The sequence below is a fragment of the Pseudophryne corroboree genome, chromosome 8 (genome assembly GCF_028390025.1).
Source record: "Pseudophryne corroboree isolate aPseCor3 chromosome 8, aPseCor3.hap2, whole genome shotgun sequence".
NCBI classification, from domain to species: Eukaryota; Metazoa; Chordata; class Amphibia; order Anura; family Myobatrachidae; genus Pseudophryne; species Pseudophryne corroboree.
Window position 1 is genome coordinate 194,080,888 of NC_086451.1, and position 16,897 is coordinate 194,097,784.

The following is a 16,897-nucleotide window of genomic DNA, read 5'->3' on the forward strand; positions in this document are numbered from 1 at the left end:
CAAACACATTTGCTAAGTTTTATAAGTTTGACACCTTGGCTGCTAACGACCTAAAATTTGGTCAGTCAGGTCTGCAGGAACATTAGCACTTTTCCGCCCATACTGGGAGCTTTGGTATATCCCCATGGTACTAAAATGGACCCCAGCATCCTCTAGGACGTAAGAGAAAATAGGATTTTAATAACCTACCGGTAAATCCTTTTCTCGTAGTCCGTAGAGGATGCTGGGCGCCCGCCCAGTGCTCCATTTTTCCTGCTGATTACGGTTACATTTTTTTACACACTTGTGTTTAGATGTTGATAGCTGTTGCTGTTACGTTGTACATGCTGGTTGGAATGAGTTATGTTAAAGGCCATGTTAGCCGACATGTTTCTTGTATATAGTGTGAGCTGGTGTGAATCTCGACACAAGTTTATTAGTAAATCCTCTCTCGAATAAAAAAATAATCTCGGGCACAGTTCCTATACTGAGGTTTGGAGGAGGGGCATATAGGGAGGAGCCAGTTCACACTGTTAAAAAGTCTTAAAGTGCCGAAGGCTCCTGCGGAACCGTCTATACCCCATGGTACTAAAATGGACCCCAGCATCCTCTACGGACTACGAGAAAAGGATTTACCGGTAGGTTATTAAAATCCTATTATTTAAAGAGTAGACTTGGCATAGTATGTGAATTCCGTTATCTTTCCTGTTATTCTGTCACAAGAGAACATGAAATAGTTACTATTGGGAAACTTGCACTGTTTCCTGAAACACAATCCAGACAAAATGAAAAAATACCTTCCTGTGTTTGGAATAGCATCAGTGGAGGTATTGTTTACTAGAATCATTGTATAATACTACTCAAGTCACTGTGCATCTGTGCGGCCAAAGGGATAAAAAGTATCCTAAGGACAATGTCTGATCTGTCTTCCCTATTCAGTGACAAAATTATCTGATTGAAAATGCAGATAAGAATAATATTTCTTCATTATTCCAGACTTTCTGCTATTTTCAAGTCACAGTGGACTAAATGATTTAATATTATACGCAGTGTCAAGTGCAGTACTAACAGGGATGCTGTCTCTTCATGGCCTGGACCTGCTTTTCTGAGCATGTGCAGCAAGCTTGACGCTCGGGGTGATAAACACAAAGGCCTCCGGAGTGGTAGGCCGGAATTGTTAGGCCCTATTGCTATTGATCTGGCAATGTTCCATTTCCACCCCTATCCTTTATCCTATTAATTATTTTTCATATAATTCAAATCCACTATTAAAGCTAGTCATTTTTAGGAATCATCTATTATACAGTATGTGATAATACCATTATCTAACTCAGCAACAGGGTTGGTTCTAGACCTTGTGGCGCCCAGGGCGAAAGTTTCCTGTGCCTGCCCCCCCCCCCTCCCCCACCGTAAAATACAGTTGGTGCGCGCCGGGGGCGGGCGCCCCAAAACAGGGGCGTGGCTTCTTCATAGGGAAGGGGCATGGCTTCTTCATATGGAAGGGGCATGCCCACAGTTATCCCCCTGTACATGTGCCCCCATGTAGCTGTGCCCCCAGTAGCTGTACCCCCAGCAGCTGTGCCCTCAGTTAATTTCCCCCCAGTAGCTGTTCCCCCTGTAGCAGTGCCCCCTTTAGTAGTGCCCCCTGTAGGTGTGCCCCTAGTAGATGTGCCCCTGTAGCTGTGTCCCTTGTAGCAGTGCCCCCTGTAGTAGTGCCCCAGTAGCAGTGCCTCCAGAAGATTTGTCCCCAGTAGCTGTTCCCCCTGTAGCAGTGCCCCCTGTAGTAGTGCCCCCAGTATGTGCCCCCTGTAGTTGTGCCCCTGTAGATTTGCCCCCAGTAGCTGTACCCCCAGCAGCTGTGCCCCCAGTTAATTTTCCCCCAGTAGCTGTTCCTCCTGTAGCAGTGCCCCCTGTAGTGGTGCCCCCTGTAGTTGTGCCCCTAGTAGTTGTGCCCCCTGTAGCTGTGCCCCTTGTAGCTGTGCCCCTTGTAGCAGTGCCCCCTGTAGCAGTGCCCCCTGTAGCTGTGCCACCACTTGATTTGCCCCCGGTAGCTGTTTCACCTGTAGCAGTGTCCCCTTTAGTAGTGCCCCCTGTAGTTGTACCCCTAGTAGTTGTGCATGTAGCTGAACCCCTTGTAGCAGTGCCCCCTGTAGCAGTGCCCCCAGTTGATTTACCCCCAGTAGCTGTTCCCCCTGTACCAGTGCCCCCTGTAGTAGTGCCCCCAGTATGTGCCCCCTGTAGTAGTGCCGCTTTGAAACCCTAAAAAAAACAAAAAAACAAACAAAAACCAATACATACCAGCCTCGCTCCTGCTTCTGGACCGTTGCTGCTGCTGCTGTCTCCAGGCGCCGGCTCCTCTCTATGGGAGAGATGCCATGACATCTCTCCCATAGCAACGCCGCACTGAAACTAGAGGTCAATTTTGACTTCTAGCATCAGTCAACGACGCCGACTTTGTGCGCCCGCTGCAGCCGGGGGCCGGGGAGCGGGGAGGGAGGATGGATTAGCAGCGGCTCTTGCCACGGCTGCGGCGACCTCGGGGTAGCGGCGCCCTGGGCAAAAAGCCTGCTTGCCCGTGGCAAGAGCCGCTACTGCTCAACAAATATATATTTATATCACTGTAGAATTTGTGAGCAGGGCCCTCGTAACTTTTTGTCTTTCTGTTATTAGCCAGTCTTGTTTTATTACTGTTTTGTTCCCAATTGTAAAGCAGAATGGAATATGTTGGCGCTATATAAGTAAATGTTAATAAATATCAGAATGTGTTATTTTTCTTAATAAAATTCCACTGTGTGAACTCCAGTTACAAATGTCTATCTTACTGGGTCTGTTATTTTTCACAAGCTCCCATAAGTATGATAACCACTCACTGTAAGCCTTTGAGTGACCCACGACAGTCCTTTGTTCTTAAAGACAGTAGGTCTTCCTATTTATCTCATTCTGCTGAGTTGCATTTTCCGCTGACACTTGGTTGAATCACTGAAAAATACAGCTGACAAAGTGGCAAGTATGTTTGTTTTCAGACTTCTATCCTGTTACATTATTAAATATTTCAATAATAGTGATAACATAATACACAATTTATATGACCTTTCATTTAATTGGCATACATTAATATGTAAGTGTTCCTGAAAAATGGTATTAAACCCAAAATCCTACAAAATCCTGTACTATTTTGTGCCCAAGTACCTGGAATGATGGCTTGTCAATAGAGGATTCGGCATTCGCCTTCAGTATGAAAAATTGGTGTCACGATCCAGGTAATTCATCACCATTTCTTACCTTCCAAGTGTCTCCTGAGACAAGCCCAGCACTCCAAGCATGGATTCCACATGCGCTGTCTGCATGCAGCACGCTGTGTAACATGGCCTCAGTCTCTCACATGCTAAAGTTCAAACAGACTTTCCCTCCAGATTCAGACATGGGTGCAGCCATGTTTGGATTCATCACATGTTACTTTACAGCCTATCAGCTGCACTCTGGACTCTGCCTGAATACCCAGCAGCTGCACTCTGGACTCTGCCTAATTATCCAGCCAATCCCTGCTCACCAGCTGGGATAAATATCCTGCTCCAGGGCTGGATAATGGTCAGTGCTTTGGTTGTCAAACCTTGTACACATGTCTCTCCTGTCTGTGGAATCTACAGTTCGAGTCTCCAGGTATTCCCGCTGCTGTGTTCAACTCCTGTGATTCAGCTCCACTTAGAGACCCGCACCGGTTACCAGCTTGTGGTGCAGCCTGACTTCTGTTGTTCCAGCTCTGCTGCTTGGTTATCTGCTGTGATTCCTACATCGGGTTTCAGCTTCCAGCGTTGGACTCTGTTCCGCTTCCAGCTTCCAGCAGTGTTTGGTATCTCTCCACTCCCATTGTTTGCAGCTCTCCAGCTACATCGGTGTTCCGCCATCGATCTCCAGCTACATCGGTGTTCCGCCATCGATCTCCAGCTACATTGGTGTTCCACCATCGATCTCCAGCTACATCGGTGTTCTGCCATCGATCTCCGGCTCCATCGGTGTTCCGCCATCGATCATCAGCTTCATCGATATTCATCACCATCGATACTCATCACCATCGGTACTCACCATCGGACTCTAACATCACCGGTGAGTTCTGCTACACCTTCCCGTCTGGTCCGGTTCCATCCGGCATCCCCGGCAGTTCTTCTGTGTTCTTCTCAACCTCTGTGAATCTATCTCGACTCCAGCTCTCGGAGTATAACCTGCTGGTCAGTACCTGCTTGTTTCCCTCTACAGTGGTTAGTTGTGGCCAATGGACATTACATCTCCGGGTCTTGCAGTGACTTTTTTACCAACTCATTCTATATTGCCACAATATCCTTCTACCACTGTGCTAAAGGAACTGTATTGTTGTTTTCATTGCACCATCTACCGTTGAATTACCTGAACTGCCTAGGTGTATCAGAACTGTGTGTTTAATAAACAGACTTTATTTTACCACATTGTCTTCGTCACGCCTTCGGGCTTCAGTGCCTAATCCTCTGCATGTCTAAGAACCCTATCCAACCATCCTGGTTCACTTACACTCCAGCCCCTACAACTGAGGCCTCCCCAGGTCAGCCTCAGCCCTCAGTTGTGACAGTAAGCACTGACCATATGGATCCGGCCGGAGACCAGGCCCAAGCGACCAGCCCGATGCAAGAACTTGAACATCAGGAGGCTGCACAGGGCCACATAATTCGCTGTCTCCAGGACCTCTCCTCCCGGCTGGATGGAATACAAACAACCCTCCATGGTTTAGGGGCATCCAGTGTGCCGACTGCAGTACCTTCGGTGGTAACCCCACCCACCATGCCCGTTTCTGCTCCTCGTCTTCGTCTACCGACTCCAGACAAGTTCGACGGTTCCCCTAAAGCCAGTCAAGGTTTTCTAAACCAGTGTGAAATTCACTTTGAGTTGCAGCCTGTCAACTTTCCAACAGACTGCACCAAGGTTGCCTACATTATCTCCCTCCTCAGTGGTCCTGCTCTGGATTGGGCCTCACCTCTATGGGAGAAGTCTGATGTCCTGCTTTCTTCCTATGCAGATTTCGTGGCAACCTTCAAGCACATCTTCGACGAGCCAGGACGTGTAACATCTGCCTCCACTGATCTCCGGCTACGTCAGGGAACACGGACAGTCATCAGTATTTAGTACAATTTCAAATCCTTGTGTCTGATCTCTCATGGAATGATGACACCCTCTACGCTGCTTTCTGGCACGGGTTGTCTGAGTGAATTAAAAATGAGCTTGCTACTAGGGACTTACCTTCTAGTATTGATGAGCTCATATCCCTCTGCATCAAATTTGATCTCAGATTCCGTGAAAGGGCAATTGAACGAGGAAGGTCCACTCTTCCTAACACCTCCAGAGTTATGCTTCCTCGCCAATTATCTCCACCTAAAGATGAGCCCATGCAGATCAACAGCACACGTCAGTCTCCTGCAGAGCGTAGAAGACGCTTATCAGCACACCTTTGTCTATATTGTGCTGCTCCATCTCATGTCATCAACGCTTGTCCGAAGCGTCAGGGGAAACTCCAAATCCTAGCCAATCAAGGAGAGGGTCGGCTAGGAGTAATGAATTCCTCTCCATCTTTATGTGACTGTAACCTTCAAGTTTCTCTTCAGGTTTCTCAGCGCTTCAGGAATCTCACCGCTCTGTTGGATTCTTGAGCAGCCGGAAAATTTGTGACTGCGGAGTTCGTTAAGCGGTGGTCCCTATCCACCGAGAGACTTTCGTCCCCCATATGCCTGACTGTGGTGGATGGCAGCAGGATTTCCAATGCAGTCATTAATCTCAAGACCCTGCCTATCCATCTGAAAGTAGGAGCTCTTCACTCCAAATTGATTTCTCTTCTGGTCATTCCAAAAGCCACGCATCCTGTGGTTCTAGGCCTTCCATGGCTTCATCTCCATAATCCACAAATTGATTGGAAGACTACGCATATCTTGGCATGGAGTCCTTCCTGTTCAGAGACTTGTCTTCAAAAGGAACTTCCAGTTCGTACCTCTTCTTACAAGTCTACAGATGTTCCACCTCCACCATACTAAGATTTCACTGATGTTTTTAGTAAATCCTCTGCTGAAATTCTTCCTCTTCATAGAGAATGTGATTGTCCCATTGATTCCGTTCCAGGGAAGTCTCCTCCTCGAGGACGTACCTATCCATTGTCGCTTCCAGACACCCACTCCATGGAGGAGTATATAAAGGAAAAATGCATTTTCGAGGTCAACTCAATTCCGTTTCTGGGGTACATCGTGTCCGGTTCTGGATTAGAGATGGATCCTGAGAAACTCCAGGCTCTCTTTGATTGGCCAATACCCACTACTCTCAAGGGTGTTCAAAGATTCCTGGGGTTCGCCAATTATTATAGAAGGTTCATTCGAGGCTTCTCCACTATTGTAGCACCTATCACTGCTCTGACAAGAAAAGGTAATAATCCTTCCAAGTGGTCGGAAGAAGCTACTCAAGCTTTCTGTCTACTCAAACAGAAATTTGTCTCCGCTCCAGTTCTGAAACAGCCTGATACCAGCTCACCTTTCACCTTAGAAGTGGATGCTTCTTCAGTTGGAGTCGGCGCTGTGCTCTCTCAAGGAACCGAGGATGGCCACTTACATCCCTGTGGCTTCTTCTCACAAAAGTTCTCTCCCGCTGAGCGCATATACACCATTGGCAATCAAGAACTTTTAGCTATTAAACTCACTCTTGAAGAATGGAAATATGTACTGGAGGGAACTTCTCATACCATCACTATCCTGACAGACCACAAGAACCTTCTGTATTTAAAAACCGCCCAGTGCCTCAATCCTCATCAAGCCAGATGGGCACTCTTCTTTTCCAGGTTTGACTTTAAACTCTCATTTTGTCCAGGGTCACAGAATCGCAAGGCTGATGCTCTTTCCCGCTCCTGGGAGCAAGAAAATGAGTCTGAAACCACTGGTAATCATCCGATTATTGATCCAGTGGCATTCTCCGCCATGGGAGTGGACTCTATGCCTCCACTAGGGAAAAGCCTTGTTAAACCGGCTCTCAGAAGGAAGCTCCTGAAATGGTCACATACCTCTCACTTCGCCGGACACGCAGGTATTCAGAAGACTTTCAAATTTGTTTCCAGATCATACTGGTGGCCGACCCTAAAGAAGGACATTACAGAATTTATTGCATCCTGCCCCAAGTGTGCCCAGCACAAGGTTCCACGCTAGTCACCCGCTGGACAACTGGTACCCTTGTCTATTCCTCGTGGTCCATGGATCCATTTATCAATGGACTTTATTACAGATCTTCCTAAGTGTAACAAATATATTACCATCTGGGTGGTAGTTGACCGGTTCACCAAGATGGCTCACTTCATCACTGGTATTCCATCAGCTTCCAAGCTGGCTCAAGTTTTCATGCAAGAGATTTTCAGATTACATGGTCTCCCTGAAGAGATTATTTCTGACAGAGGTGTCCAGTTTGTAGCCAAATTCTGGCGAAGTTTGTGTTTGGCACTCCAAGTCAAGTTAAAGTTTTCTACTGCCTATCACCCCCAAACCAATGGGCAAACTGAGAGGGTGAATCAGAACTTGGAGTCCTTCCTCCGCATTTACATCTCTTCTTCTCAAGACAACTGGGTTCATCTTCGTTCGTGGGCCGAATTTTGCCATAACAATCAATACGATTCTTCATCTTCTTCCATGCCATTCTTTACCAACTATGGGTTCCATCCCAAGGTCCCTGAGTTTCAACCGCTTCCAGCAACATCAGTACCTGCAGCTGATATCACCCTTCGTCAGTTTTCCCAAAACTGGAAGAATGTTCGAGCAGCTCTACTAAAAGCTTCATCAAGGTACAAGAGGTTTGCGGACAAGAAGCGTAGGGCTATCCCTGCCCTCAAACCAGGAGACCGTGTTTGGCGGTCCACCAAAAATCTGAGATTGAAGGTTCCTAGTATGAAGTTTGGTACATCGGGCCCTTCCAGATTGAACAAGTTGTTAATCCTGTCGCTTATAAATTCAAGTTGCCTCCGTTTCTGAAAATCCCGAGAACTTTTCATATTAATCTCCTCAAGCCAGTGATTCTGAATCATTTCCACTCAGTGCTCCCTACTGCACCCAAGGTCCAGACTCAACGAGGCGTTGAGTATGAGGTCGCTAAAATTCTGGACTCATGTTACCGGTATGGTCACCTCCAATACTTGATTGCTTGGAAGGTCTATAATAGCCCTGAGGAACGCTCCTGGACAGATGCATCAGATGTCCATGCTCCCAAGTTGGTCCAGGCTTTCCACGCCAGATTTCCTCGCAAGCCTAAGAGGTGTCCTGGGGCCACCTCTAAGTGGAGGGGGGGGGGGGGGTGCTGTCACGATCCGGCTAATTCAGCAGCATTTCTTACCTTCCAAGTGTCTCCCAGCGCTCCAAGCCTGGATTCCACATGCGCTGTCTGCGTGCAGCACGCTGTGTAACATGGCCTCAGTCTCTCACATGCTAAAGTTCAAACAGACTTTCCCTCCAGATTTAAACATGGGCGCAGCCATGTTTGGATTCATCACATGTTGCTTTACAGCCTATCAGCTGCACTCTGGACTCTGCCTGAATACCCAGCAGCTGCACTCTGGACTCTGCCTAATTATCTGCCAATCCCTGCTCACCAGCTGGGATAAATATCCTGCTCCAGGGCTGGATAATGGTCAGTGCTTTGGTTGTCAAACCTTGTACACATGTGTCTCCTGTCTGTGGAATCTACAGTTCGAGTCTCCAAGTATTCCAGCTCCTGTGTTCAACTGCTGTGATTCAGCTCCACGCACCGGTTACCAGCTTGCGGTGCAGCCTGACTTCTGTTGTTCCTGCTCTGCTCCTTGGTTATCTGCTGTGATACCTACATCGGGTTTCAGCTTCCAGCGTTGGACTCTGTTCCGCTTCCAGCTTCCAGCAGTGTTTGGTATCTCTCCACTCCCGTTGTTTGTAGCTCTCCAGCTACTGTACAACGGTGTTCCGCCATCGATCTCCAGCTACATCGGTGTTCCGCCATCGATCTCCAGCTACATCGGTGTTCCGCCATCGATCTCCAGCTACATCAGCGTTCTGCCATCGATCTCCAGCTACATCGGTGTTCCGCCATCGATCTCCAGCTACATTGGTGTTCCGCCACCGATCTCTAGCTCCATCGGTGTTCCACCACCGATCTCTAGCTCCATCAGTGTTCCGCCATCGATCTCCAGCTCCATCGGTGCTCCACCATCGATCTCCAGCTCCATCGGTGTTCCGCCATTGATTTCCGGCTCCATCGGTGTTCCGCCATCGATCTCCAGCTTCATCGATACTCATCACCATCGGTACTCACCATCAGACTCTAACATCATCGGTGAGTTCTGCTACACCTTCCCGTCTGGTCCGGTTCCATCCGGCATCCCTGGCAGTTTTTCTGTGTTCTTCTCAACCTCTGTGCGTCTATCTCGACTCCAGCTCTCAGAGTATAACCTGCTGGTCAGTACCTGCTTGTTTCCTTCTACAGTGGTTAGTTGTGGCCAACGGACATTACATCTCCGGGTCTTGCAGTGACTTTATTACCAACTCATTCTATATTGCCACAGTATACTTCTACCACTGTGCTGAAGGAACTGTACTGCTGTTTTCATTGCACAATCTACAGTTGAATTACCTGAACTGCCTAGGTGTATCAGAACTGTGTGTTTAATAAACAGACTTTATTTTACCACGTTGTCTTCGTCACGCCTTAAGGCTTCAGTGCCTAATCCTCTGCATGTCTAAGAACCCTATCCAACCATCCCGATTCACTTACACTCCAGCCCCTACAACTGAGGCCTCCCCAGGTCAGCCTCAGCCCTCAGTTGTGACAATTGGGATGGAAGAAGTTTGGAAATGATTACTTAAAAACATAATGATGGCACTCTTAAGTTAACTATAAAGGCCAGGCAAGCAGTGGCAGCTCCAGATGTGCGGCTGCAGCACAGTTAAAATTTTAAATAGTGGAGCCACACCAACTGCCAACTCAAACACTGCCAAATTTTGCCGGCCGGGAGTCATTTAGCAGTTTGTGTGGATCCCCTATTTGAATTTTGGACTACTCTGTAGCCCCACCTGCGGAGCTGCCACTGCCAGGCAGAAATAAAAGTACAGATAGTACTCATAGGTATCACTTTAATCTGGTGTGTACAAACCAAAATTGATCATTGCCCTCCCTCTGGACTGTTGAGGTCGCAGCCGGTATCACCTTGACCAGCACTGAAAAGGTGATGCTGTGTAAATATATGATCCAAATAAAGCTAAGGAGATGATAATGTGGAAATGAAAAAATTAGTGAATATTTTTATTAAGAATAATTATGTGAACGTGGTGATTTTTGGCAAAATCAGCAATAGTAGATTCGTTTTTTACATTTCTTAGAGCAAAGTTACCCATACTCCCCCAATGCAGTCCAGGTTTTAAGGATATCCATGCTTGAGCACAAGTAACTTATGCATTTGGACTCAAGCATAGATATCCTTAAAACCTGAATTACCTGTATAATAGCAGTTTGTGAAACTCTGTATTAGTGAAATATAAAGAGATTGATAAACTGTGTTGTTACTTTCATACCCTCCAACATAACCCATTCCATTAGGTACAAAATGCTCTGTTCCTGGACTTCTGTGCCAGTCGCAGTTACAGAAGTGGGGCTGCAGCACAGTCCAAAATTCAAATAGGGAAGCCACACCAACTGCCATTGAGTCCTGGCCAGTGATGTTTGGGGTGGCAGTTGGTGTGGCTCCCCTATTTGAATTATGACTGTGCTGCAGCCCCACCTCTGTAACTGCCACTGGCAAAGATGTCCAGGAACAGAGCACTTTGTACCTAATGGAATGGGTCACATTGGAGGGTATGTACTTTATAGATTACAATTTAAGTGAATATTTCTGTAATATGAGGCACGTTGAAAAAAAAATTCTTATTTGGATTTTTTAAAATTGAAAAAAGATTAAACAGTATTAATGTTGTAAATATATCACTCAAGATTTGAGAGTGATGAATTGTATTTTCCCCTGCAGGAGAACTTTTTGATAAGCACGCCACCTCCCACCACTCCTTGTTCAACACAGAGACCGCAGTAAACCCCAAAACCACTCTCAGGCGTAGAAGAACAATAATTGGTTTCTCCCATCACCAAAATCAAGATCAAGAAGAGCGCCGGACATCAGCAGCTTCTGATTCAGCCACCAAAAAGACCACATCAGGTTTGTATCTGCAAATCCCGGTGTAGTTAATTATGTAGTAATGGACTCGATTGACTAATGGGTTTTTTCAACCTCATAAACTACGTTACCATGTTACTATGTTACTAGTAAACAATTAACAAAGTACAGTGTATATATATATATATATATATAGCATGCGTGGTCCGGCTCTCCCTGTAATTAGTTTACTGGCCCCGGTGCCCTCACAGCAAATGTAGATACAAGGACTTCAAAGTGCGGCACTCGCAGGCTCACAAATTCAAGCTGTAGTCGCCATGTATAGTAATGTTTCAGTGCCTCTTTATTAGTGATACGGCACTTTCATCAGACAATACAGTATAACACCAAACACTCACCTAATTAAGTGATTCATCCCCATGTGCGGCAAATGCCGGTGCCGGGACCTCCCACCCGTCTGGGGTCGGGGTCTGGGGTCGCGCTGCCGATGACGTAAACAGTCCACATGCCACATTCAGGCGGGGCTTGATGTCATCATCACATACACCCCCCGTCACCATAGTTACCGTGATACATTGCTGGTAAATAGAACACAATGGCTATGAATGAATAACAAGCATGTGTTAACACCAACGTCATATTAAACACAGTTTACAGCAGAAATCAACGGGGGCAATGCATAGCAACACATAAACCAATACAATATTGCATATATGCATAATAGAAAACAGATTATAGGAGCATGAATAATAATCTGATAATAATAAAACTATAAGATATAGCTCACAAAAACCAATTAAGACCTAAATGTTCATTGAGTCCCTTTGGACTGAGGGTATTTAATCTAAATATCCATTCGGATTCTCGCTGGACTAATTTCTGTGACCGATTACCACCTCTTATTAAGGGTGGTATGTGGTCAATCATACGATAACGCAGGGTGGCTAATGGGTGAGCATGAGTACAGAAATGCCGTGCAGCTGGCTGATCACTGTCGCCTTTAGTGATAGCCTGTCTGATAGAATAGCGGTGAGCTGCCATACGTTCTTTAAATGACCTCTCGGTCTTGCCTATGTACGATTTGCCACATGGGCATAGGATTTGGTATATTACATATTTACTATTACAAGTTAACTGATGTCTGATCTTGTATACCTTGCCTGAAAGGGGGTGAGTAAAACTATCACCTGGGATCAAGAATTGGCACGTTGTGCATGCGCATTTGATGTTACCCATTTTTTACGCAAAAAATTCTCTCAATTAGTAAGAGCAAGAAGAATCACATCGGAAATGTCAGCAGTGGATCCCACATTAGAAAACATGGTGGAGAAGTTTGTAGAACGTGGATATAATAGAAGAGCATTAGAGCAGACTAAATGCAAGGTGTTAAATATCCCACGGGAACATACTTTACAATATGCAGATAAAACCTCTAATGATAAAACTAATGTTATCCCGTGGGTAACGCAATTTACTGCTAAAAGTTCAGTTTTGGCCAATAAGGCCAAAAAATGGTGGCCTATGGTCAATATTGACACAGATTTGCCCTTATTGGACAAATCAAGATTAATGCTAGTTATACCAGAGGAAGGAATCTCAAAGATCGTCTAGTTAAACTAGACATCAGGTGTATGGGCAAAAGTCATCCAGAACAGGATATGTAACCTGTAGAGCACTTTTGGCTGGAAGTACATTTGGACACTCGCACACAAGTAGAAGATTCACCATTAGGTATGCAGTTACCTGTAGCACTATGTTTGTTATATATATGTTGACCTGCCCATGCGGGTTGGCATATATAGGTAAGACACAGCGACAATTTAAAGAACGCATGGCCCAGCACAGAACCGCTATCAGACATGCACTAGAAACAGGAAGAAGTGATCAGCCGGTAGCTAGACACTGTGCACAGGAAAGACACAGTGTTGCTAGCATTTGTGCGATCATAATTGACCATATTCCCTTTAAAATACGGGGAGGCAATCGGGCAAAATTACTTTTACAAAAATAATACTGGTAGATATACACATTAGATACGATATCCCCAAGAGGCTTGAATGAGGCACTAGGATTACAGTGCTTCTTATGAACCCTTATATAGCCCCTTAATCCATTTCTGTACAGACCTGATTAATTCATGCATGTAAAAAATTAGCACATTTACTAAGATTGTGTTCGTTGTCACATTGTGATATTAACAGTAAAGTACAGGTACTGAATATGTCCACTGACTTGTGTGCTATTACATACTGTATGCAAGATGGTATGTTTTTAATGTATGTATTATGCACTTATTCTATTATGTTGAGCTGTATGGTTGCTAGGTGACCGGGATGCTCTCCCGGCAGACGCGGCACACTGACATCACGGATCCCGCGACAGTGAGTTCAGACGCGGGCTCCGTGGATCGTGTGGATGGTGCCGGCTGGGTGAGTAATCCTACAGTCACTTATTGTTAATTGGTACGGGTATTTATATGTGTACACTTGTGAACTGTTATTCAAGCTGTCCCTGACGACGGGGGATTGTCCCCGAAATGTAAGAATCCAATAAAGGACATTTTACATTTATTCCTGCACGTCTGGTGAGTGGCGCTTATTCTTTTTTATATATATATATATATATATATATATATTGATATTGTCGATTTATATACAGGAATGAAAAGCTATACCTTTTATACACTCTAAGCACTCTTTAAACCTTTAGCCGCTGCGGCCGCTATACTTGGTACACACGCTACGTACTTTTTACGCTATTAGCGTACAGAGTCCCGTACGATGTACGGACTCTGTGTACAAACGCCGCGCTGACGGTACAATGCACCCGCAGCGCGTACACACCCAATGTATATGCTTTAAACCTTATACAGCAATGCAATGCGTTACTAATACACTTTTAAACCATAGCGGGGAAAGGAAGACACAACACCGATTTGCAGTTAAATCACTGGGTTGCGACACCACAGCGTAATATTGCTGAAAGGGGGTTACAATATATACAATACAATATAAGACAATATAACAGAATAATGGCTACAGTCAATGGTACATACCTGAGTATATTCACGTGCGCTTCCCGGTCCGGTCCTCCGTAATCTAATAGATAACATTGTGAGTCTTGTGCCAGACCAGGCTGCAGCAGGCTTTATTTATACAATTCTTCCAAAAGCAATACAATGGATACTGTAATCCCTTTGTCCATTGGACACAGGAATGCATTTTTACAGTACAGGAGAGGTCATAGGTTGATTTGAATTGGTGGGCGATGTCTGTTCTAACTGCTCTTGTGAATGGTCTCCTCTGGATTCCCGCCGCATACATAATGTACAGTAAATACAGTTTATATCTATATTCTGCTTCTGCACATAACTATCCGCAGGAACATGCGATCTTCCTCAAACCAACACTGGAATGTTACCCTTAAAATACCCTACAGCTGGATACCAAACACCACCTTATGACCTTGTTCTGTCACCTCCTATTCTGTAAAGGTGAATCCCCTTGTTCTGAAACCATTTAAACTGTTGTTATTTTCTGGTGTGGTGCAGGGGGACTATGTGTACATTGTGCACTATTTGGATTAAATATGTAATGTGTTTTGATAGCTCTCCATGCATTCACAAACTCTATCGTAAATACCCATACCACGCGCTGATGCACACGACCGCGGGAGCGACCATAAGCAAATTGTGAATATGTGCACGCACAGCAGAACAAGTACACGCGCGGAGGCCATCTGTGTGTTGTTTGTACGTGATGTGTGTACTGCAATATCTTTCGACTTTGACAGTCCACCCTTTGGCAGTCACCAATAACTGCCACTATCTAATCACTAAACAGAAAAATATCTACACAATATCTACAGAAGTTTTGGGTGGTCGGGGGAGAGTGGTAGGTAGGAAATTTATGACCTAGTGGGATAGTAAAAAGCATGTATGTATGATTCCATGTCTGAGGGGTATGTATCATCGTGCCGTATATGTTCTAAATAAGCTTCGAGGTATTGCAAAGTATACATTAAATCCTTCTCATCCTGTATTAAGGGTCTGTAAATGGGCCAACAAACACTACCGAGCTCTTTTTGGCTTCTTGTTCCAACAAATGGGGTGCACATTTAGTTGATGATACATGGAGGGGGAACATATGTGAGTGCTAGTATATGTGGATATCACCTGTCGACTATGTGTGCTATTAACTGGAGGTTGTAGAGATGAAGATAAGACACATATCTAAAATACATTCACATAAACATTCTTGGGTAGGGCTGATGTCTTTTCCGGATGGGTGTATCTGGGCAGAGGGGGAGACAAAAGAAAAACGGGTGAAAGAAACAGGCCATGGAATTCATTTCCAATCCTTATCATAACACTGTCTCTATGGATGGGTCGTAAATGAAATCTGCTGCTATAACAATGCCCTCGCTCCCAAGACTCATAAACTTTGTGCCGTGCTTGCACCGCGTCAGAATTCGAACACAACTAAATATCAAGCCAATAATTATGATGCCTCCCAGGATACAAAGGAGAAACTTCCCTACACTCATAATAACATTTTGAGCCCACTCTCCTAATCCTGAGAACCAATTTTGTGGGTTAAACCATGAGACCCAGCCGGTCAGCTCATTACCGACAGCCGTCAGGGTAAGGTTGTGTCTCCTCCGGAACTCCCACTTCAACTGCAAGATATCGTCCATCTTTTGATCGATAATCTCCGTGGGGTCGTCAGTGCTGTTTGTAATATACGTACAGTACTTCACACCATATTGAGTTGCCAAAGTGACACAGTACCCACCCGTCACGGCTGTGATATAATTAAGGATCATCCTGTACTGGATCAATTCCTTCTTGTAAGCTTGTAACTCCCTTCCTGTATACCTGAAGGTGTCGTCATACATCTCAGTGATATTATCTATTAAGTTCGCTAGCGCATGGATATACCTATAATTTATAATTCCTCAGGCAGTACGGGTGATGTCTAATGCGAGAAGGAATTGAATCCCGGTGGATTCGTGGATCAAATCAGAGGCTGCGTGCTCTGTCCTATCTATGAGGTGTCTCTTGACGGTTAACATCTCTCATCTTATCATGGGTTATGGTCATGACCTCTCCTATTCTGTAAAGGTGAATCCCCTTGTTCTGAAACCATTTAAACTGTTGTTATTTTCTGGTGTGGTGCAGGGGGACTATGTGTACATTGTGCACTAGTTGGATTAAATATGTAATGTGTTTTGATAGCTCTCCATGCGTTCACAAACCCTATTGTAAATACCCATACCACGCGCTGATGCACACGACCGCGGGAGCGACCATACGCAAATTGTGAATATGTGCACGCACAGCAGAACAAGTACACGCGCGGAGGCCATCTGTGTGTTGTTTGTACGTGATGTGTGTACTGCAATATTTTTCGACTTTGACAGTCCACCCTTTGGCAGTCACCAATAACTGCCACTATCTAATCACTAAACAGAAAAATATCTACACAATATCTACAGAAGTTTTGGGTGGTCGGGGGAGAGTGGTAGGTAGGAAATGTATGACCTAGTGGGATAGTAAAAAGCATGTATGTATGATTCCATGTCTGAGGGGTATGTATCATCGTGCCGTATATGTTCGAAATAAGCTTCGAGGTATTGCAAAGTATACATTAAATCCTTCTCATCCCGTATTAAGGGTCTGTAAATGGGCCAACAAACACTACCGAGCTCTTTTCGGCTTCTTGTTCCAACAAATGGGGTGCACATTTA

The 16,897-nt window shown here is 45.2% G+C and overlaps 1 protein-coding gene across 4 annotated transcripts in view; it reads left to right on the forward strand.

Moving 5' to 3' along the window:
- Positions 1-16,897, forward strand: part of NHSL2 (NHS like 2) — a 738,014-nt gene that overhangs the window by 471,066 nt on the left and 250,051 nt on the right. For all 4 annotated transcript variants that reach the window (XM_063937040.1, XM_063937037.1, XM_063937039.1 and 1 more), the window contains one exon: positions 11,006-11,191. In XM_063937040.1, coding sequence (XP_063793110.1) covers positions 11,006-11,191 — 186 coding nt within the window. The remainder of the gene's footprint in view (positions 1-11,005; positions 11,192-16,897) is intronic.